Below are 23,004 nucleotides of genomic sequence, written 5' to 3' on the forward strand. Positions count from 1 at the left end.
TACCAAAACAATTGTTGGACTTAAGAACTACATACAAGGATCTGGCAAGATTATTAAGAAACAACACAATCCCTTACAGGTGGGAATTCCCCCAAGGATTATCTTTTAATTTGAAAGGGAAGAAGGTGAGAATCAGAACAGCAGAAGAGCAAGAAAAATTCCTAAACGATCACGGGGAGGACCTTCGAAAAGGGACAGCAGGTACCTGGCCACCCCCCACGCCTGGTACAAAAGATCCACCTCCAGACATAGACGAGAAGGGAGACAACCCCATCGGCTAACAAGCTGATCCAGGATGTCTCTGCAGCTTTTTAGTTGGAATATCCATGGGGCAAATTCCCCTGAAAAAAGGAAAAGGATTTTTCACATTTTGAGGAAAGAACAACTAGACGTCATTTGTCTCCAGGAAACCCATGTGACTAGGCTCCACAGAAGAGTGCTAATAAACAAGCGACTAGGCCAAGAATTTATTTCATCAGCTAAAGAAAAGAAAAGGGGAGTCGTGATATATGCAAAGGAGAGCCTAGCACCAAAATTTGTGTTCAAAGATGAACAAGGAAGAATTTTGGCGATCGAAATACAATCACAAGGAGAAAAATTTTTGATAATTGGAATTTATGCACCAAATGAGGGGAAATCTGAATTTTATGGGAAGCTGCATGAGACAATGCTGGACCATATGGACTATAATAACATCATTCTGATGGGAGATATGAATGGGGTTGTCTCCACACACATGGATAAGTCACAAAATCAAAATGTGACTAAAGATGGCAGACTACCAAAGACTTTTTTTGAACTCACAGACAATATGGACTTGATTGATATCTGGAGGACAAAGAACCCCCTAGGTAGAGAGGGAACATTCTTTTCTGAGGCCCACCTATCCTGGACAAGAATCGACCAAATCTGGATATCTAGAGGACTGGCACCCAAGACCAAAAAAGTAGAGATCTGCCCTAAAACTTGCTCCGACCATAACCCCTTGAAAATGGACTTGAGACTTACACCAGCTGGATCCTTCAGATGGAGAATGAATGATGCATTGTTTAGAGACCAGGAGATAGTGAAGAAGGCCCAAAAGACGATGAAAGACTACTTTGAACTAAATTTGAACACTTCGGTGGAAAAAAAAACAATCTGGGACGCAAGCAAAGCTGTTATGAGAGGGTTTCTGATACAGCAGAATTCTATTAAGAAAAAACTCTGGAACGGTAAAAAGGACAAGATCTTGGAAAGGATAAAAGACGGAGAGAAAAAGTTGAGACTAAATCCAAAATCAAAAGAAGTTTTGAGAGAAATAAAATTCCATCAAGCACAATATGCAAAACTGATAAATCAAGAAGTTGAATGGAAAATCAAACAGATGAAACAAAGATCATTTGAATCGGCAAATAAATGTGGGAAGCTGCTATCATGGCAGCTGAAAAAGAGACAAAAACTGAACTTTGTTACCAATCTAGAGGTTGAAGGAGAATGTATTCAGAAACCAGAGGAAATTAGAAAGTGTTTCCAGAGATATTTTAAAAAATTGTTTTCCCAAGGACCCCAAGTGGAGACTGAAATAAATAAATTTTTAAAAAGCTATGGCCTACAAAAACTAACACAAGACAAACAAACTGACCTGAATTATAAAATAACCCAACAGGAAATCGAAAATGCCATTCAGAACATGCAACTAGGCAAATCCCCGGGCCCAGATGGACTTACCTCCAAATACTATAAGATATTGAAGGAATACCTGACTCAGCCATTGATGGAGGTATGTAATCAAATTATGGAAGGGAAGGGGGCACCAGAATCGTGGAAAGAGGCATTCATCACTTTGATACCAAAATTGGAATCTGAAAAGACTCAACTTAAGAACTACCGTCCCATCTCACTCCTAAACGTGGATTACAAGATTTTTGCTGACATTTTGGCAAATAGATTGAAAAAAGTCTTAAATGGAGTTATTCATAAAGACCAAGCAGGCTTTCTCCCTGGCAGGCATTTGTCAGATAATACTAGGAACATTGTTGACGTTCTGGAACTTCTACAGACAAATTTGAATACAAAAGCAGTTTTGATATTTATAGACGCGGAGAAGGCCTTTGACAATATATCTTGGAAATTTATGAAGAAGAATTTGGAAGGGATGGGAGTGGGAAGGGCGTTCCAAAATGGCATAGATGCAATATATTCAGAACAAAAGGCTAAATTGATAGTAAACAATGTGGTGACAGAAGAGTTTAAAATTGAAAAAGGAACACGACAGGGGTGCCCCCTATCACCCTTGCTATTTATTTCTGTCCTTGAGGTTTTGCTAAATTTGATCAGGAAGGATCAGCAGGTGGAAGGAATACAGGTCGGAGGAAAACAATATAAACTGAAGGCCTTTGCAGATGACTTGGTTTTGACATTACAGGAGCCGGTGTCCAGCACAAAAAGAGTATTGGAATTAATTTCTGAGTTTGGTCGGGTGGCGGGATTCAAGTTAAACAAACAAAAAACTAAGGTTTTGGCAAAAAACTTGACACCTTTAGAAATAGATGGGTTTCAGAAGGAAACAGAACTAAACGTTGTTAATAAAGTGAAATACCTGGGGGTCAACTTGACTGGGAAAAATTTGAATCTGTTTAAAGATAATTATGAAAAATGTTGGTCTGAAATTAAAAAGGATCTAGAAATCTGGTCAAGATTGAAACTTTCCTTGTTGGGAAGAATTGTAGCAGTAAAGATGAATGTATTGCCAAAAATGCTGTTTCTGTTCCAGACCCTACAGATCGTGGACAGAGTGGAATGTTTTGGAAAGTGGCAGAGGGACATTATGAAGTTTGTCTGGCAGGGCAAAAAGCCCCGAATAAAATTTAAAATATTAACAGATGCAAAGGAAAGAGGGGGTTTTGCCCTGCCGGACTTAAGGTTGTATTATGAAGCTGCATCCCTCTGCTGGCTGAAAGATTGGTTTTTGCTAGAAAACACTGATGTCCTAGATCTGGAAGGGTTCAACAATGCTTTTGGGTGGCATGCATATTTGTGGTACGACAAGGTAAAGTCTCATAAGTTGTTTAAAAACCATATTGTAAGGAAATCTCTGTTTTCTGTCTGGACTAAATACAAGGACTTATTTGAAAACAAGACTCCGAGGTGGTTATCACCGATGGAGGCTAAAGCCACAAAAATACTTAATATGGGGGGTGGCTGGGCAAAATACTGTGAAATAATAGAAAGAGTGGGTGACACTTGGAGGTTGCAGAGCTTTGAAAAATTGAAAGGGAAGGTGCGAGACTGGTTTCACTATGCCCAAATTTTAGAGATCTTTAAAAAAGATAAAAAAATTGGTTTCCAGGTGGAAAAATCAAAATTAGAACTAGAATTACTTGAACCTAAGACGAAAGTGCTTTCAAGAATGTACAACTTGCTGCTTAAATGGAATACTCAAGATGAGACAGTCAAATCAGCCATGATAAAATGGGCACAAGATATTGGATACAACATTATGTTTGAGGACTGGGAAAGGTTATGGACCACCGGTATGAAATTTACGGCATGTAGTGCCTTAAAGGAAAATATTATGAAAATGATGTACAGGTGGTACATGACCCCAGTCAAACTTGCAAAGATATACCATTTGTCTGATAATAAATGTTGGAAATGTAAGGAGGCTGAAGGAACTTTTTACCACCTCTGGTGGACATGCCCGAGGGTGAAGGCCTTCTGGGAAATGATTTATAACGAGTTGAAAAAGGTATTTAAGTATACCTTTCAGAAGAAACCAGAGGCCTTCCTCTTGGGCATTGTGGGCCAGAGGATACCTAAGAAAGACAGAACCTTCTTTCTATATGCAACGACTGCAGCAAGAATTCTCATAGCTAAATACTGGAAGGCACAGGAGCTACCCACACTGGAAGAATGGCACACACAACTGATGGACTATATGCAACTAGCCGAAATGACTGGCAGAATCCGAGACCTGGGAGAAGAGGCTGCGGAAGAGGATTGGAAAAAATTTAAGGACTATTTACAAAAACATTATAAGATATATGAATGTTAAAAATTTGCTAAGGTTTGAGGTAAATATGCTTCAGTATTGAAATTCGGAGTTGATAGAAACAAAGTTAATGATCGAGAAAAGTTTTAATTTCAGAGTGAATAATTAGATGAAAATACAAAAACACAGGAAACAAGGTATTAATTTGCTGTTTATATTTATTATAAAGAATGCAGGGATGGAGGAGATGGGGAAGTCCAGTGGATGATGAAAAAAAAAAAAAAGACTTCGAAAAATGAATTTTTTCTTGTTTAATTTCTTTTTCTTTCTGTAAAACCGCTTTTGTTGTGTTATTGATGATGGATTTAGATTCTGGAAAAAAGCAATAAAAAAATTTATAAAAAAAAAAAGGAAATTTTGGAAAAGGAAGGGGACAAATTGAGATTGCAGAGTTTTGAAAAACTAAAAGGTAAGGTGAGAGATTGGTTACATTATCATCAAATAAATGAAGTGTTTAAATTAGACAGTAAAATAGGCTTCCAGGTGGAAAAATCAAAACTAGAGACTGAACTGTTAGAATCCAGTACTAAGAATTTGTCAAAAATGTATGATCTGCTGCTGAAATGGAATACACAAGATGAAATGGTAAAATCAAGTATGATTAAATGGGCTCAGGACATTGGTCATAACATCATGTTTGCTGATTGGGAAAAGTTGTGGACCACCGGGTTGAAGTTTACGGCGTGTAATGCCTTAAGAGAAAATATAATGAAAATGATTTATAGGTGGTACATAACCCCAGTCAAGCTTGCAAAGATCTACCACTTGCCTGATAATAAATGTTGGAAATGTAAAGAAAAGGAAGGTACATTCTTTCACCTCTGGTGGACGTGCCCGAAGATTAAGGCATTCTGGGAAATGATCTATAATGAACTGAAAAAGGTATTTAAATATACTTTCCCCAAGAAACCAGAGGCCTTTCTCTTGGGTATTGTCGGCCAGGGGGTGTTAAAGATAGATACAACTTTTTTTATGTATGCTACAACAGCAGCTAGAATACTCATTGCAAAGTACTGGAAGACACAGGATCTACCCACACTGGAAGAATGGCAGATGAAGGTGATGGACTACATGGGCTTGGCAGAAATGACGAGCAGAATCCGAAACCAGGGAAGAGAAGCGGCGGAAGAAGAATGGAAAAAGTTCAAGGACTATTTAAAGAAATACTACAAAATTAATGACAGTTAAAATGATGTTGGATTAAAATAAATGGTTACTATTAGTAATGGTTAAGACAAAGAGAATAAGGATGATTAACATAAATTTATAGTAAAATAAGGGAAGATTCGCTGAATAATTATAAGAATTTGGAATACAGAAACGGGAGGCAAGAGGAAGTCGAGGAAGAAAGGTTAAAGAAATTAGGATATGAAATGGTACCTGTTTTTTGTTCTGTTATTGTTTGTTGTTTGTTTATGTATGTTTTGTTTGTATTAATATAAAAATTGTTTTTCCTCAAAAAAAAAAAAAAAAAAGAGAAGCAACGGCCTCTCCATTTCTGCTCAAGTGAGCTGGAAGCAGAATGCCGGTGGGGGCTGCTCCTGGGTCTCTCCTCATTATGGCACCATTTGCTCCAAGGGGGGCGGGGAGAGCTCCTTAGGCACACCTGGGGCAGTGTTTGCATTTTGGGACTCCTCAAGTGCTGCCTCCTCCTCCCTCCTTGCACAAGAGTCTCATTTTGCAGAAACGCGGCTGCTCTTTGCCTGCAGGTACCAGGTGATGCCGATCAGAAGGCCCGCGGTTTGAATCCCCCGCAAAGGGGTGAGGTCCCGTTGCTCGGTCCCAGCTCCTGCCAACCTAGCAGTTCGAAAGCACGTCAAAGTGCAAGTAGATAAATAGGTACCACTCCAGAGAGAATGTAAACGGCGTTTCCGTGCGCTGCTCTGGTTCGCCAGAAGCGGCTTAGTCCTGCTGGCCACATGACCCGGAAGCTGTACGCCGGCTCCCTCGGCCAATAAAGCGAGATGAGCGCCGCAACCCCAGAGTCAGTCACGACTGGACCTAATGGTCAGGGGTCCCCTTTACCTTTACCTTTACCAGGTGATGTGGGCAGCTTTGGGGTGGGGGAAGAAATACGGGAAAATCCAACTCTTTCTCCTTGCCACCGTGATTCCACACTCTTTCCAATGAGGTTCCTGCACATTTCCTTCCATGTTTTGAATGTTTTTAAGTTTCCTTATTTTAATTGTTGCTTGCCATCATTTGCATTTTCCCGAATGCCCTCATCTTTTTATTTCTGTTGTGTTGTTTTGCCTCCTTTGCTCTCCCCCCCCCCAGGTTGCACTACAGCCCAGCCCCCTCCAAGCGGCTTAGGGATGAGCATGCCCTGATCGCAGCCTATGTGAGCCAGCTCCAGAGCGGCGCACGGTCAGTCTTAGGAGAGGGGGGAGGGCAGGGGGAGCCCATGAACACGGCAGTCCCATGCGCAGCTGTGCCCAAAGCCCTGAGTAGCTAGCTGGACCACTACATAAACTGAAACTTGCACATGGAGATGGGTCATGAGGCTGCAGCACTCAGTGCCCCAAAGGGTGCGTGTGCATGCATTGGATCTGGGCGCATGGCCCAAAGAGGGTTAGTTTTTAAAACCGCATTCTTTGTAAGCAACTTAATGAAAAAAGCTTCTAAATGCTGTTTGAGAGTCCTGAGATATTGAGCAGTTCCGAATGAACCATCTGTAGCCCATGGTTCAAACATGTTTATTACGGGGCTCTCATTTTACCTACCTAAATTTGGTGAGGGGTTTCCTCTGCGATAATGACTATTTCCCCTTGATGCATGGTTTCAAAATGAGGAAGCAGCCTTGTTTTGGGGGTGGAGGGAGCCATGATGCTATTTGTAAAACATGCAGCCTGGCTGCGCTGTGGGTTAAACCACAGAGCCTAGGACTTGCCAATCAGAAGGTCGGCGGTTCAAATCCCCGCAACGAGGTGAGCTCCCGTTGCTCGGTCCCTGCTCCTGCCAACCTAGCAGTTCGAAAGCACGTCAAAGTGCAAGTAGATAAATAGGTACCACTCCGGTGGGAAGGTAAACGGCATTTCCGTGCGCTGCTCTGGTTCGCCAGAAGTGGCTTAGTCATGCTGGCCACATGACCCGGAAGCTGTATGCCGGCTCCCTCGGCCAGTAAAGCGAGATGAGCGCCACAACCCCAGAGTCGGCCACGACTGGCCCTAATGGTCAGGGGTCCCTTCATCTTTACCTTAAGAGCACAGAAGCAGCAGCAAAATTCTGTTAAGCAGCAGCAGCAAGGCTGTTTCGTCCTTTTGAGTTTCAGAAACAACCTCCTTTCATTTGCTTCGAAGTTGGTGCCCCAGGAGCCCAGCACATGGGTGCACGAGGCTCTGGTTTGCAAAATGCGTGCTCACCATTGTGTGCAGAAATGCACACCCTCCCTGACCTAGCGAGCAGCTTTTTCACAAAGGAAAAACCAACGGAAATGGAATACACACCATCACTTGCTCACCCCACACCTTCTCACACACAGCCCAACAGCCAGGGGACGTCTTTCCCAGAGGAATTCGGGGGATGCCACCTCCCAGGGCATCTTCACCCTAAACAGAAATCGGGACCCAATTGTGTTTAAGATGGATCTTCCGTTGGGTTCACTTCCTCTCGGCAGGACATTTGGTTGTCACGTCATTTTAAACAGGGCAATTTTCCTTCCTTTTCATTTTTACGCACAGGAAACCATCCTAAATGACTCAGCCACTCCGCTGGTTGGTGCTGGGTCCAATCAGTTCTGGTTTTCCACAGCTGAAGCCCCTTCAGATTTTCAGCCTGAGCTCTCAGTCCAATCCCTGTATCCCATTTCTTATTCTGAAACTTAAGACTCCCATTGTCCAATTCCTCTTTCAAGTTGGTACCAGCCGTATATTCCTGAGGCCTTTTGCAGACTCCAGCCGGCTTCCTGTTCCCCAGTTTGCTCTGGCCATTTTGTCATCTTTGTGGCGCTTCAGATTTGCAAAGCGCTTGGCAGCTTGCCCTTGTGTTAAAACCAGTTAAGACAAACACAAGCAGTAAAAGTTTAATAACTCATCAGAGATTCTTCCAGATCCCGCCTTGCTAAAAAGAGCATTCCGCCTGCTGCCAGGGCAGGGCCACCACCAAAAAGGCCTGCCCTCATTTGCCACCCTCTGGACCTCCATGAAGAAGGGCCTCAGTTGACGACCGAAGGGTCCAGCTTGGTTCACATGGGGAGAGGTGGCCCTGGAGCTTTTTGGGGTTCTAAGCCACATAAGGCTTAGACAGATAGATAGATAATTTATTATGGTCAAAGACCAGCTTGCAATAAAAACAGTGTTCATAAAGATAAAATATACAATCAGAGCAGATCGTAGCAATAGCTCATGAGTTAAAATTGAGATATATACATACACCCGTACAACTGAGATTTGGGCTACCATACAAATTGACCCTGAGGCACCCCAAAGGGCGACTTCAGCATTTCCCTAGTAAGCTGTTTTATTCTAGAGGATGATCTGCGCCTACAAATCTGGGCAACTGGTAGGTTGACTTGGGCCTGGGAACTAGCCGGTAGCCTTTGCCCACTGTTGACGCTGGCATGGCAGGAGGTAAGGCCCTGACTCCTGTCTGGTGTTGGGCAACTGCTGGCTGCCTTGCCTGACTGGCGCTCATGCTTGTTGGCTTTCTCTCCCCGCCCCCAGCAGCGTCCTGGACAGCCCCAGCAGGCTGGATGAGGAGCACCGACTCATCGCCCGCTACGCTGCCAGGCTAGCTGCGGAAGCTGGAAACGTGGTAAGCAGCCAGTCTGGCCCCCTCTCTCGCTAACAGTTTCTCCGATGGCTGTGGCATGCCCAGCTGCTGCTTCCCTGGGCAGGTGAGCAGGCAGCGCTCGGCTTCTTTCTAAACATGCTGCAGCAATTCGGGAGGAGCATTTTGCGCCGCTGAGTCTGTGTCCCTCCGGTCCATTTCATCACGTTGCACCACAGGCGTGACGCTCAGATTGGGAGTCACATACTTAGTTGGATGCCAGGCTGGAGCCATGCGGGTCCAGTGTCCCCAGAGAGTCAGCATATTGGAGCAAAGAAAACCTTGTACGCTTGCTTGCTTACGCTTCGCAGCATTTTCATGCTGCCCATTAAGAATAGGTTCTCTGGGTGGTGTACAACTTTTCTGTTAAAAAACAAAACAAAAAGCCACACCATAAACTATCAAAATGCAGAACATAAAAAGGTTAAAACAGCATCAAAATTAAATCGACAGCGGACAACAGTAGCGCCCCCGGTCCACAAAGCACTGAAGCATGTTTTTAAAAAGCCTGGTGAAGTTTCTTAAAAGGTTGGAACTGGAAGGACCACAACACAGGCACCAGGTGAGCCTCTCTGGGGAGGGCATTTCGTAACTAGGGTGCCACCACTGAAAAGACCATCTCCTTAGTAGCAACTCCCGTAAGAACCAGAGACGAGCCAGCTGGATCAATCCATCTGGTTGGCCGCAGAGAGGGCAGAATGCTGGACTACAGGGTCCAATGGCCTGATCCAGAAGGCTCTTCTTATGTTTCTTATGGAGGATCTGCCCCTGGGGACAAGGCACTAGCTCAGTCAGTAGAGCACGAGACTCTTTATCCCAAGGTTGTGGGTTCAAGCCCCACGTTGGGCAAATAATAATGATACTAATTTTATCATTTATACCCTACCCATCTGGCTGGGTTTCCCCAGGGGCGGCTCCCAGGAGAACACTAAAAACAGAGTAAAACCTCAAACATCAAAAACTTCCCTAAACAAATTCCTGCATTGCAGGGGGGTTGGACTAGATGGCCTTTGGGGTCCCTTCCAACTCTACGATTAAACGACAACCTGATTTCCTTCCCCGTCTTTACCCCCATCTCCCCACCGCTGTTGGTGACGGGGAGGGGGCTGCTCGCGTGGGTTTCAGTGCTGGGTCCTCACTGAGCCGTGTGTGTCTTTGGGGTCTCTTGACAGCCACGCCCACCCACAGACCTGGGGTTCAACTTCGATGCCAACAAGCAGCAGCGGCAGCTGATAGCAGAGCTGGAGAACAAGAACAGGTAAGGGGGCTCAGGTGGCGTGGAGGAGGGGGGGCCGCCTGGCCTTCGTTGGCTCCTGAGCAAGAGATCTTCTCCCTTCCACACTTTCCATTCCTGCTGCCTCCCGGTGGGAGTTCTGTGGGTGGATGCTTTGACGAGGGGACAGCCCCACAATGCAGCTGGTGGATTTTGCAATCCTTACACTCCATCAGAAGAAGACAGGGATTGGACTGATTGACCCCTGGGACCTAATAATAATAATAATAATAATAATAATAATAATAATAATAAAAAATTTATTTATACCCTGCCCTCCCTAGCCAAGACCGGGCTCAGGGCGGCTAACACCAAATATAAAAACAATTGCTTGAAATACAGCTTACAAAACAAGATTAAAATACAATTAAAATACAACATTAAAACATTAAAATGCAGCCTCATTTCAGTGGAAACGCAATCAACTCTACAACTCTGTGGAAGTTGAGGGCAGCCCATTCTGCCTCCCCACTGGCCTTGGGTCCACACCTGTCCAAAACTAGGCATTCCACAGGTGGGTTGATATAGCATTTTTTTCCCCTAGGATGTATCTCTACCTGATGGTACAAGCCCACCCAAAAATAATTAGGTTGTGTGTGTGGATTGTGCTGCAGAATCCTGCCAGGCAGTCAGATTGCAGCCCAGCCAGGTCCAGAGTTCGCTGACTCCACTGACATATTAAACCCTGTTTAAATTCCTTCCCTGGGAGTTTAGAAAGCAAGAGGGCTAATGCTGGTTTCTTTATTTTACTTGCACAGAGAGATTCTGCAAGAAATTCAGCGGCTGCGGCTGGAGCACGAACAGGCCTCTCAGCCGACACCAGAGAAAGCCCAGCAGAATCCGACGTTGCTGGCGGAACTGAGGCTATTGCGGTAAAAATGTAGGGGAGGGACGGGACCCCAGGAGGGAGGTTGCTTGCACAAGAGTACTTATTCACGCAGCAAACAGTTCAGCTGTGGAACTCCCTCCCACAAGAGACAGGGATGGTTGCCAGCCTGGATGGTCAGGGGGAAAACAATGCTGTCCAGGGTTGTCAAGACTGCGGAGAGAATAATTGGGTGCCCTCTTCCCACCTTGGATCAAATCTATGCTTCCAGGTGCCATAAGAAAGCTGCAGAGATAGCGCAGGATAGTGCGCACCCCGGAAATGATCTCTTTCAGCTTCTGCCTTCTGGAAGAAGGTCCAGGGTTATAAAGACTAGGACTAGCCGCCTGAGAAACAGTTTCTATCCAAATGTGATTTTGGTTTTAAACACAGTGTAAGGTAGTCTCTATGGGAGTATATTGTATTGAATTATGGGGTCTCAGAGTTGTTTGGGGCAAACCAGGCTGGGATAGCTGGGATAGCAGGCTTGTTGGTCTTGAAAGACCTACACTGGCTCCCAGTACATTTCCAGGCACAAGTCAAAGTGTGGGTGCTGACCTTGAAAGCCCTAAACGGCCTCGGTCCAGTATACCTGAAGGAGCGTCTCCACCCCCATCGTTCTGCCCAGACACTGAGGTCCAGCTCCGAGGGCCTTCTGGTGGTTCCCTCACTGCAAGAAGCCAAGTTACAGGGAACCAGGCAGAGGGCCTTCTTGGTGGTGGCGCCCTCCCTGTGGAACGCCCTCCCATCAGATGTCAAAGAGATAAACAACTACCTGACATTCAGAAGACATCTTAAGGCAACCCTGTTTAGGGAAGTTTTTAATGTGTGACATCTTAGTGTATTTTTGGTCTTTGTGGAAGCCGCCCAGAGTGGCTGGGGAAACCCAGCCAGATGGGCGGGGTACAAATCTATTATTATTATTATTATTATTATTATTATTATTATTATTATTATTATTAGTTTCTGAATGTCTGGTGTAGATTTTTTTCCCAATTTTGTTGTTCTGTATGGGACAATGACAATAAAGATTATTGTATCGTATCAGTGGCTTGAAAAGAGGATTAGATGAATTCAAGGAGGCGGAAGAGAGGCCCATCTTATGTTCTTCTGCTGGTGGTGGTTGGCAGTGGCAAGCAGACTGAACAGACGGCAGAGCTGTGCCCGTCTCTGATTCTGTGCCACCTTTACCCAAGGCAGAGGGCTTTTCTTCACCCCCACAACTGCCCTGCAAGGCACTAAGCTGCATAAGTATTCTGCCCATGAAGATCGGGAAGGATAGGGGCCGTATTTGCAGGCCGCTTGACCTTCTTTGAATACCAGCGGAACTGCCCTTCTGACAAACTGGCCGCTTCTCCTTCTCCAAACAGGCAGAGGAAGGATGAGCTGGAGCAGCGAATGTCCGCCCTTCAGGAGAGCCGGCGGGAGCTGATGGTGCAACTGGAAGGGCTTATGAAGCTGCTCAAGGTAAGGCCTGCCGGCGCTGGACATCCCCTCCTCAGCACCTGCCACATTTGCAGCTCCCAGGCAGGCTGTGCATCAAACCTGTGAGAAGCCCTTTCTGTCCTGCCTTAGGCTGAGTCAGACCATCCTTTTCAACTGGCAGCACTGATCAGGGTTGGACCCAGGCCTTCCAGCACTCCAAGCGGGGGCTCTGCCTGCCCATAAGCTACAGCCCTGGCCTTGGCCCTGGGAGAAACCACCTCCAGAGGGCTGTGTGTGAGATCCAGCCTGCTCTAGCATTCAGAAGCCCCTTCATACTTGGCCAACGGAGCCCCCAAGAGGGGCTGCCCTCGTCTCCCTTGTTGTCTTTTGTCCCTTCCTGCAGAGAAGGGATTTGCCTGCAGCATCTTCCAGTGGCGTGGGTCTTTGGAGGTCCTCTAGTCCAGGCATAGGCAAACTCGGCCCTCCAGATGATTGGGACTACAATTCCCATCATCCCTGACCACTGGTCCTGTTAGCTAGGGATGATGGGAGTTGTAGTCCCAAAACATCTGGAGGGCCGAGTTTGCCTATGCCTGCTCTAGTCCAACCCCCTAGGGCTCAGTGATGGAAATCCAGTGCTAGAAGCATCCTTTGTGCTCAGATATCTGTCTGGCTTCTGCCTGAAGACCTCTAGCAGGGGAGATCCCAGCCCCCAGCCCTGCCCCCAACTTGTTCCATTACTGCTTATCCTTGGGAAGTGTCCCCCCCTGATGTTTCGCCCAGTAGGCCCAGCAGGAGGAGAAGCGAAAGAGTCTTTCCCCTCCTCCTGTGTGATGACAGCCTTTGGGGGGCTTAAAGGTGCTCTGCTGTGTTGGGGTGTGGATAGATGCCAGGAGAGGATATATTTATTAGATATTATCCTTCCTTCCTCACATTTGTGAGTTCAGCAGAGTGCATCCCTTTGCAGCTTAACAGGGAAGCTTTGATAGACTACTTTTAGCCTTTTCATTTAAGGATTCCAATGTGCTTTAAGGCAGCCTGGATTTTCCTGGTATTTCCCCCTTAGAACAATAACTGCGCAGTCTTGTAGAAGGTAAAAATAACATTTACTCACTCAGAATACCTGTCAAAGAGTAACCAAATACAGCAGCTTTGTTCAGGCAGGCTCAAAATAGTAATTCAGTTCCAAGGACATAAGTAAATCTAGTTTAAGTCTGAGCATGGAGCTCAGATGAGCAGGTGTTCTCACCTTGCTGGCAGAGAGCGAAGAGGAAGAGGTGAGGCAGTGTGCCCAGGCAGGTAAGAGAAAGTACATGGCTATGGCCTCTCCTTGTCAGGGCACAGGGGGAGCGTCTCTCACAGACAAGCTCACAGGAATACGCAGAGCTTCAGCTCCCATCATGTGCCTATCTAACAAAGCAGGAATTGTTTGTTTGACTATATGTTAGATATCCCACATCCTGTCCCCTGCTCAGTCCTCTTGAGTGTTCCCCGATCCTTCAGCCCTTCCTCACGTGTCTTCTTTCCCACCCAGGTTTCCTGCATGCAGAGCCCGGACCTCACTCCCTGCCCTTCCCTCTCTCTCGCTGGACCAGGGGCACCTAGACTCAGCCTGTAGCATCCCTGGGAGGGAAGCCAGAGGCAGCCGTGATGGTCTCACACAGCGCAAGGCAGCGGCTCCTGCCCTCCTGCCTCCCTTCCCTGTGTCCTTCTCCGCCTCCTCTCTTGGTGTCCTTGAGTGTCAGCAGACGTGGGGGTTCCTCTTGGGGATCCCTGCCTGTGCCTGTCCCCCCCCCCGTCCTGATAATGATTAACTGTCCTCTCTCTTTCTCTCACACCTTTGCTTACTCCCAACCTTTATAGGAAGAGGAGCAGAAGCAGGCAGTAAGTTGATACCCGTGAATCTTTTCTTCCCTTTGGTTCTGCATGAAATGACTCTGTGCGGCACTTTCTCATCCTGGTGGGTTTGGGTGCCCAGGAGGCAAGGGGTGCCCAGTGCAGGATGAGGGCGCTCCTGCCTCCCGCAGAGTGTGGGCTTATTAACCCTTGGCACACCGGCTTAATTTCTCAATGTGTTTATTTCCCAAAACGTAAGACTAACGAGCCAGTCCCGGTTTGATTTGTGTGCGTTTAATGAAATGTGCATGATTGACAAGACATGGAAATGCAGAGGTCTGGTTGCTTTTCTGCCCTAAGGCATCTGATTGTCTCCTGTCTTTGGGAAATCCTTGCATTCTCCTTCCTGGCCACGCGCACGAGTCCACGCATGGAAACAGACAAATCCTGCTGCCTTGACAAGCCTGGCTCAGCAAAGCTGTTTCTTCCGAGGTGGGGTGGGGGGCTCCTCCAAGAGACCACCTTGTTGAGCATCCGTCTTGATTTGCTTGCACAGCGATTATGCAGCGGTCCAGAGACTATGCAATATTCTGATTGGTTTTGTGTGGAGGTTGCGTGACAAGGAGCATTGTCCAGGTCTGCTTGTGTGGGCGGAGACTTTGCTCTGTCCCAGCTCCTGCCAATCTAGCAGTTCGAAAGCACACCAGCGCAAGTAGATAAATAGGTAAAGGATCCCTGGTGGCGCTGTGTTCTAAACTACTGAGCCCCTTGGGCTTGCAGATCGGAAGGTCGGAGGTTCGAATCCCCACAACGACGGGGTGAACTCCCTTTGCTCTGTCCCAGCTCCTGCCAACCTAGCAGATAAATAGGTACCCCTGCGGTGGGAAGGTAAACGGCATTTCCGTGCACTTTGGCTTCCATCATAGTGTTCTGTTGTGCCAGAGGCGGTTTAGTCCTGCTGGCCACATGACCCAGAAAACTGTCTGCAGATAAATGCTGGCTCTCTTGGCCTGAAGTGAGATGAGCGCCTTTGACTGGACTTAACCGTCCAGGGGTCCTTTACCTTTACCTTTTTTTTACCTTCTCTGTCACTTGCTTATCTGACACTTATTGGTGCAGATGGGTGCCAACCAACCATTTCATAGAATCATAGAATCATAGAATCATAGAGTTGGAATAGACCACAAGGGTCATCGAGTCCAACCCCCTGCCAAGCAGGAAACACCATCAGAGCACTCCTGACATATGGTTGTCAAGCCTCTGCTTAAAGACCTCCAAAGAAGGAGACTCCACCACACTCCTTGGCAGCAAATTCCACTGTCAAACAGCTCTTACTGTCAGGAAGTTCTTCCTAATCTTTAGGTGGAATCTTCTTTCTTGTAGTTTGGATCCATTGCTCCGTGTCCGCTTCTCTGGAGCAGCAGAAAACAACCTTTCTTCCTCCTCTATGTGACATCCTTTTATATATTTGAACATTTGTGCATTTCCCCATCACTTTCCTAACTGCAAAAAATACTTTTTTTAAAAAAGTAGACTTTGCAGCTGAAGCCCTCCAGCAAAATACTGACCGTCTGCAGGAGACGGTCCCTCCCCACCTTTTTCCTGCCCAGCAATTAACTCCGAATCCCCTGCAGAGGGAGCCATCCTTCTTTCCTAAGCGAGCAGCCTTTGGTGCTGGTGCAGCAGGATGGAAGCCAGCTGGTGGGAGCGCCAAACCTCTGGCCTGCTGGGGCTTCCCTTGGGGATTGGCACATCTGCAGTGATGTGCAGGTCCCCCAAAGACTGGGTTTGGGGAAGGAGAAGCACGTTTTCTGCATCTGTTGCAAAAATCTCCATAAGCGGTGCAAAGAGGTGCCTGGAAGACAAGAATGAACCCTTTCCTGCCTTGTTGAAGCCAGGCTGACCTCCTGCTTCAAATGCGCAGAGCCTCCTGACGACTTCACAGTTCCAATCTCTCATAGTTTCTGGTGAGCGTTCACATCTGTCGAGTGCTTCCCCTTTTCATGACACCTTAATGATGTTTTAGGGGCTACTTCTGGGTTCAGCGCTGTGCACATGTACGCGATCTCACATCGTTCGGATGAGCCTAAATCGGCACTTGCCTGTATTTATTGTGAAAGATGACGCAGCTGCTTCTACAGCACCGGATCCCGACGCACATCAATGTAGCATCTAGGCAGCTATGCCCAGATCCGCTGTCTGTGGAGCCATTGCCACAACTAGGGACCACTCCCCCCTCCACCAGTTCATGTACCTTCCCCTGACGGGCTGCGCAAATACAGCCAGAGACTGCGCCTGTGTGGAAACTTCCCACTTAAGTCGCCTCCTGGTTCTGGGAGACGGGATGCAGGAGAGGGTGGGGAAGCCCCTGGCCCTTCACTTGCCTCTTCCTCCTCTTCTTCCAACCCCTCCTGTGCGCCATCCTCCAGCTCTGAAGCTTTCCCTGCCTCTGCCTCTAGCCTCCTGGCCGGCACAGTTCCCCACAAACCACTGCCCCCCTCTCCCAACTCCATCAACCTCTTGCCAGCCCCTAACAACACCTGTTGAGCAAACGGGAAGTGGCCCTTTTGGTGTGTCTTACTTCGCGTGGAGGGGGACGCGGGTGGCGCTGTGGGTTAAACCACTGAGCCTAGGACTTGCCGATCAGAAGGTCGGTGATTCGAATCCCCACGACAGGGTGAGCTCCCGCTGCTCGGTCCCTGCTCCTGCCAACCTAGCAGTTTGAAAGCACATCAAAGTGCAAGTAGATAAATAGGTACCACTGTGGCAGGAAGGTCAACGGCGTTTCCATGCGCTGCTCTGGTTCGCCAGAAGCGGCTTAGTCATGCTGGCCACGTGACCCGGAAGCTGTACGCCAGCTCCCTCGGCCAATAAAGCGAGATGAGCGCCGCAACCCCAGAGTCAGCCATGACTGGACCTAATGATCAGGGGTCCCTTTACCTTTACTTGGCATGGAAGGAGCACAGGGGAGAGACCTGCCCTGCCCCCTTTGGGAGTTCCTTCCCAGGCCCCCTGCAAAGCCACTTCCCCAAACCACTTGCACTTCCCTGCTATTCTGGTGGGAACAACCCCCTGTCCACCTGCAAGGCAAAGCAAACTTTGCCTTTGGTCAGATTGCAAAGAGGCTCTTGCCCATGTGACTGCTGGCTACTGACCTTTGCAACGACCCCCTGGAACGTGGCCGGGCTGTCTGGCTGCTATCAAGCAGCCACCAACGGGAATTGTCTCTCCTGCTTATCATCACAAATAGCCCCCGGGGTGGAGAGATTACAGCCCCCAAGGCTTGCACACCCTCCGCACCTGGGTCTCATAAAAAGCTCCGGAGTTAAATATTGACACGTTTCACTCCAGAATGTGGAAGAATGGGCTGTCCCTTTCAAGTGAGCTGCCTGCAGACTTTTGAAACTCCCATTTCTGTCTCCTGGGAAGGGCCCAGGGTCCGGGGTAAGCCCCAAGGAGTTTCCATGGCAGCCTGGCTTGTGGGGGTGGGGTGTCCCCTGGTCTAGCTGTGGGAGGAGAGGCTCCCCATAGAACTTAAGGTGGGTTTATTTTGAGATCCCTGTATTTCAGAAGGGTTGGACTAGATTACTCAGGGTCCCTTCCAACCATACAAATCTCTTGCTGCGAAGGGGAGTTAAATGGTGGATTGTATGTTGTATGTGATGTAAAGGCGCTAGGCAGGTAGAAGGGGAGAGAGAGAGAGAATGTTTCTGCAAGCACCGAGTTAACAGTTTATTGTTCCAAACTAGATTTGGGAAAGAGGATCTGCTCCCACAGATCCATTTTTCCATGACATCATCGTGCAGAAGGGCTCAATGCATCCTGAATAGACTGCACTTTGCCACGTCCAGAGAAACCTGGAAACGTGGTTTGGATCAGCTCTCCATCACAGGCCTGGAGTCGGAGTGTTGACCAAACTCATTCAGGGCACCAAGTCCAGGGAAAAGTTTCAGTGGCCACATAAAGAGCAGTTGATCCTGGGAATTGGCCCCTCTCGTCCTCCAGGCCAGGAGCCCCCGGTTTCTCGGCAGAGCCTTTCCCCACCTCTCCTTTCATCAGGGTTTGTGGCTGTTCCCTTTATCTCACCAGATGCCCCGACTTCCCCACTGGTGCCGCTTCTTGAAAAACCTTAGCAATAAGCAAGGCCTGGATCCCAGGGTGCTTTTAGCCTGGGAGCCATGAAGCTCTGCTGAGCCTCCATCCTGGCTTCCGAACTGTAGGAGGCCTTCCTGAGAAGCTCTGTGGCCATTGCAGACGAAGGAGGAACCCTCAGCATTGGTGCAGAGAAAGGCCTCTTGGGCTCAGCTGCTGAATCCCACGGGAGAAGAGCCGGGGTGGGAAGCAAGGAAGCGTCACATGACCCCTGCGGTGGGAGTCTTATCTGAAGGCAACGCCCCATGGCTTCTCTGTGTGAGGAATCCAGTGGTTTTTTTGGATTCCTGGTCCCACAAAGAGGAAAGAAGAGAACTCTGAACAAACGGGGCTTTGTGATGTTGGGTTTGGCACAGCTGCCTAGTATCTGAGGAAGAAGGGTCTGCAGCCAAGCTGCTGAAGGGGGCTGGAGCCTCTGGGTAGAGGGGGGTGGGCTTAGCCTTGGAGATGCTTTAGCGGGGTATACAGTGGCCTCGATCCCTGTCACAAAGGCCAGATGTTGCTGCAGAGGAAGAGGAAGAGGTGTGTTTTTCCCAATAGGTTACTCAGAAGAACAAGCCTTGCTGAAGCAGAGCCAGCATAGCTTCTGCTCGAGCAAGTTTTCTCTCTATTTGAGTTATTTGAGAGCGTCAACAAACACATAGAGGTGATCCAGTGGACATAAAGTACATGGGTTTTCCAAATTCTTTTCAGAATGCACTGCACCAAAGACTCCCGAATAATGGAACAAGAGGGGAGGTCCTCTTGTGGATCAGGAATTGGTTAGGGAGCAGAAAACAGACAGCAGAAATAAATGGAGAGATGTAAGAAGTGGCTTTGGGGGGGTGGTTCTGCCCAGAGGTGCCCCTCAGCTGATCCGAAGGACATGCCCTTTCCTCCTCTCCCTCCCTGGAGGCACAGGGGGCCAGTCTTGCGGCTCCCAGTTTGACCACAATGGCATTGGGCACTTCCCTATACATCAGGTGTGTAGTGATGGTCAGTCCCGTGCGCAAGGGGTGTTGTGCTGCGGAGCCTGCCTTGTCCTGCGTAGTTCACCCTGAGCCAGAGGGAGCCCAGGCGCCCTCGGGGTTCTCACTCGGGACCAACGTTTCTCCGAAGTGCTTCTGCTGACCATGTGGCTGGTTTCTTGCTCTGATCCGCCTGTACCCAAAGATTTCTGCCTTGCCTCAGGCCCCTGCACATAGCTAGCCGTGCCAGGAAGCCGCCAGGTTGACAACTTCCTCCATGAACCTTGGGAAGACGTTTGGCACCCCACAAGCTTCCCCACACTTCCACAGAGACCACCAGGCCCAGGGCCAGGGCCTCTGCTTGCCCACAGACGTCGTCCTGGTGAGGCTGAAACTTCCCTTGAGAAGACAGAGCTCAAGCACTGGCTGTAAATCAGGAACTGTGTATGTGTTTGTGCTTTTAACTCAGGTGAGCTTGGCTTGCCCTGCTTGTCTGGCTGGACTCCTCTGGGGCAGTTTCAAGCCTCTTTCTGTGGGTCGCTCTCACTCTCTCTGAACGTGGTGCTCTCCAGGCAGGGTCTGGCCTGTGCCTCTGTGGAGCCAGGGCTGGACGTCTTGGGCTGCCTTTGGCCCCTTCGCCCTGACGGGACGGGCGCTCCATGCCCTGCCCAGGCAGCCCCGCTGGAGGGCAAAGGACAGTGGAGGCCCCTTCCCTCCAAGGACCCCCTCTCTGTTCCTGGACAGTCAAGACTTCCCGCTTCACACAAGTTAATCATTAGGGCTGTGATGGAGTTTGCCTTCTCCCTGCCATGGAGCCCCACTCCCGCTTTGCAAGGGAGGAGCCTCTGCCTCGTTTACTCTGGCTTGGAACCGTTGCGTGCAGCCGAGGGGAAGGGGAAGGAGCGAGGGCTGAGTAGGGGGTCTGCAGGCCCTTTTCCCAAAAAGCCAAATGAGCTGCTTCGCATTTCTGCCGGGCTCCTCTCTCGGGCGTGTGCGTGCAAGCCCTGCTGCTCTGTCCTTGACGTTCTCCGCCATCTTAGCTATTTCTGGCTCCCTCATCCTGCCGCCACGGCGGCAGCAGCAGCCCCCGCACCACACAGGCTCCCCCAGCACCACAGCTGCTGCAAAGGCCCCGGACGGATGAGCGTGCGTGCCGGCGCGCTTTAATTGAATTACGCAATTCTGAGCAATTAAACGCAATCTTCTGCCTCGTAATCCTGTCGATCCTGCCTGCTTCTCCCCTCCCTCCTTTCCATGTGTTTGATTAGACAGCTGTGCTTTTTTGGGGAGCTGCCGGTGCCAGCAGAGGCCCAAAATAGAACATGCGAAATGGACGGTGCACGTCTGCCTGCCTGCCTGCCTGCCTCCTTCCCTCCCTTCCTCCGCCCCCCCCCTCTACTGTACATTGCTGTCCGGGTGCCAGGAGCACATGCTCCGGCCCCCTCTCCTGGCTGCGCACACAAGCACCTTTCCCTCTGCCAAGGCGTTTCTGCGCAGCCCTGGCGAAAGGCAGCAGCCGAGAGGGTGATGGCGCTTGTTTTGTTTAAGCATCAGCGGCAGAAAGCAGGGAATTGTCCTCCGCAGCCTTCTGCTCACCTGGCTGCCTTCCATTCGCTCAGGAGACAGCGGCCTACGTGGGAATGAAGAGCCTCTTTCATTCCGTTGCCATGATAACAGGGCCGGTTTGGGAGTTTTAGCAGGGAAAGGGTTATTAACGCTTTGGGGAGAAGAAAGGTTATGAGGCTGCTGGAGTAACAGGGATTGTTCCTGGAAGTTTCGCCGCAATGCACAGAGAGGGGAGACCAGAAGCACGAAGGGCCCTTTCAGAGGCAGGAGCCACAGCTGACGGGGGCCAAGAATAGGAGCCCCCCGCTGCCTGCCTTGCATGGGCTGCTCACCCTCAGCACTTCTCTAGCTGGAAGGCTGGACGTCGGGAGAGCCCTGGGGGAACAGGCCAGTGTGGCCCCTCTGGTCCAGTTCTCCCAGTGGCCAACCACCTGCAAATGGGAAGCCCAGAAGCAGGATTCAAAGCTGGGAGCTCTCTCCCCTCCTCCAATGTTTCCAACATTGCTGCCCCCCACTGCGGAGGGCAGAGTAGAGCCGTCCTAGCTGGTGGAGATCAATAGCCCTTTTCCTCCATGAATTTGTTCAGTCTTGTTTCAAACAGGTTGCCTTCAGCCTGGTGCCAAGTAGCTCAAGGATTTCTGGCCGTGCAACAGAGTTTTTTCTCTCTCTGCCCCCCACTCCCTCCCGCGTACCCCCGTAAACCTGTTCTTCAGCTTCCCCTAGCTCTCCAGAGCAGATTTGGGAAGGGGGGAAAGGAGGGGAGTCCTTTTGTGCTAACAGTAATCCTTGCGCTGGCAGGATGCGGGAGCTGAATATCACCCAGGGCTGCAGCGCAAACTTTGCTTCCAGAGGACCCCCAGTATCTCCAGTTGAAAGGGGGCTCTGGTGGGTAGCAGGCCTGAGCACAACCTCAGCTGGGAAACTGGAGAGAGAAACTGCTGTCAAGAGGAGGCAGTGCTAGGCGAGGTCAACCAAAGATGTGGCATCATGAATCCATGTCTGGCCTCCTGGATGGTAAAGGGGTGTTGTTGTTTAGTCGTTTAGTGGTGTCCGCCTCTTGGTGACCCCCTGGACCAGAGCACGCCAGGCCCTCCTGTCCTCCACTGCATCCCGCAGTTTGGTCAAACTCATGCTGGTAGCTTTGAGAACACTGTCCCACCATCTCGTCCTCTGTCGTCCCCTTCTCCTTGTGCCCTCCATCTTTCCCAACACTGTCCCACCATCTCGTCCTCTGTCGTCCCCTTCTCCTTGCGCCCTCCATCTTCCCCAACATCAGGGTCTTTTCCAGGGAGTCTTCTCTTCTCAGGTAAAGGGGTAGAATTGTAGAGTTGGAAGGGATCCCGTGGGTTCTCTAGTCCAGCCCCCTGCAGTGCAGGAATCTCAGCTAAAGCTACTTCCTGCTAACACCCCTCCTGCCCCCTTTGTGTTGCCTGTTAAGAACCAGGCCTGTCTGAACCCCAAGTGCACAGCCAGGTTGGGCCAGAAGCCGCAGAAAGAAGCAGGATATTGGTGACACTCATGAACGGGGAAGTGTGTAGGGGGAACTAATCTCCAAGTCCTCTTTCAGTCGAACCCCCGCCTCTTCCAGGGATGAAAGCTGGCCTCCTCCCTGGCTCAGCACCTGCAGCTGAGCCCAGCGTCCGGCTGCCTGGGTTTATCCTGGCCCCCGCCTTCAAGGAGATGCTCTTGAGCAGCAATCATGGATTTCGGTGGGACTTCCTTGCAGAAAACGAGCGCTCAAGCTCTGCTCATGCCTCTTCTGCACCCAGCATCGTTGCAGTAGAGAATGAAGCACCTCGGCCGGCTGGCTTTATTTTTAGCTGGATTTCCAAGTGTGTTTTCTGTTCCTAAATGACTTGGAATGCGATGGGACGCAGCCAGCCCATCCACCGAGGCATTTGGCTCTCAGGGGCCTGACTTCCTTGCCCTGTGCAGCCGGCCTCTGCATAGCAGGACTTCCACGGATCCTGGCTCAGGAGAAGCCTGCAGGGTTACGGTGCGGCCTGGTTTTATTTTTGTAGCCATCTGAGCCCCGGGATTATCCGCCTGCCACTGTCCTCTTCCGCAGCCATGCCAGAATCGGGGTGGAGGACGACGACCTGCCTCTCTTGCTTACTTAAAAGAGCCTGGCGGGTCAGAC

The 23,004-nt window shown here is 49.3% G+C and overlaps 1 protein-coding gene across 8 annotated transcripts in view; it reads left to right on the top strand.

Annotated features, from left to right (window-relative positions):
- Nucleotides 1–23,004, top strand: part of DTNB (dystrobrevin beta) — a 108,701-nt gene that overhangs the window by 66,434 nt on the left and 19,263 nt on the right. For 4 of the 8 annotated variants that reach the window (XM_053383865.1, XM_053383871.1, XM_053383866.1 and 1 more), the window contains exons 11-16: nt 6,311–6,400; nt 8,695–8,785; nt 9,973–10,058; nt 10,832–10,945; nt 12,309–12,405; nt 14,227–14,247. In XM_053383865.1, the coding sequence (XP_053239840.1) occupies nt 6,311–6,400; nt 8,695–8,785; nt 9,973–10,058; nt 10,832–10,945; nt 12,309–12,405; nt 14,227–14,247 (499 nt within the window). The remainder of the gene's footprint in view (nt 1–6,310; nt 6,401–8,694; nt 8,786–9,972; nt 10,059–10,831; nt 10,946–12,308; nt 12,406–14,226; nt 14,248–23,004) is intronic. The other 4 variants (XM_053383868.1, XM_053383869.1, XM_053383870.1 and 1 more) reach the window with 4 other exon arrangements.

The sequence above is a fragment of the Podarcis raffonei genome, chromosome 3 (assembly GCF_027172205.1).
Source record: "Podarcis raffonei isolate rPodRaf1 chromosome 3, rPodRaf1.pri, whole genome shotgun sequence".
NCBI classification, from domain to species: Eukaryota; Metazoa; Chordata; class Lepidosauria; order Squamata; family Lacertidae; genus Podarcis; species Podarcis raffonei.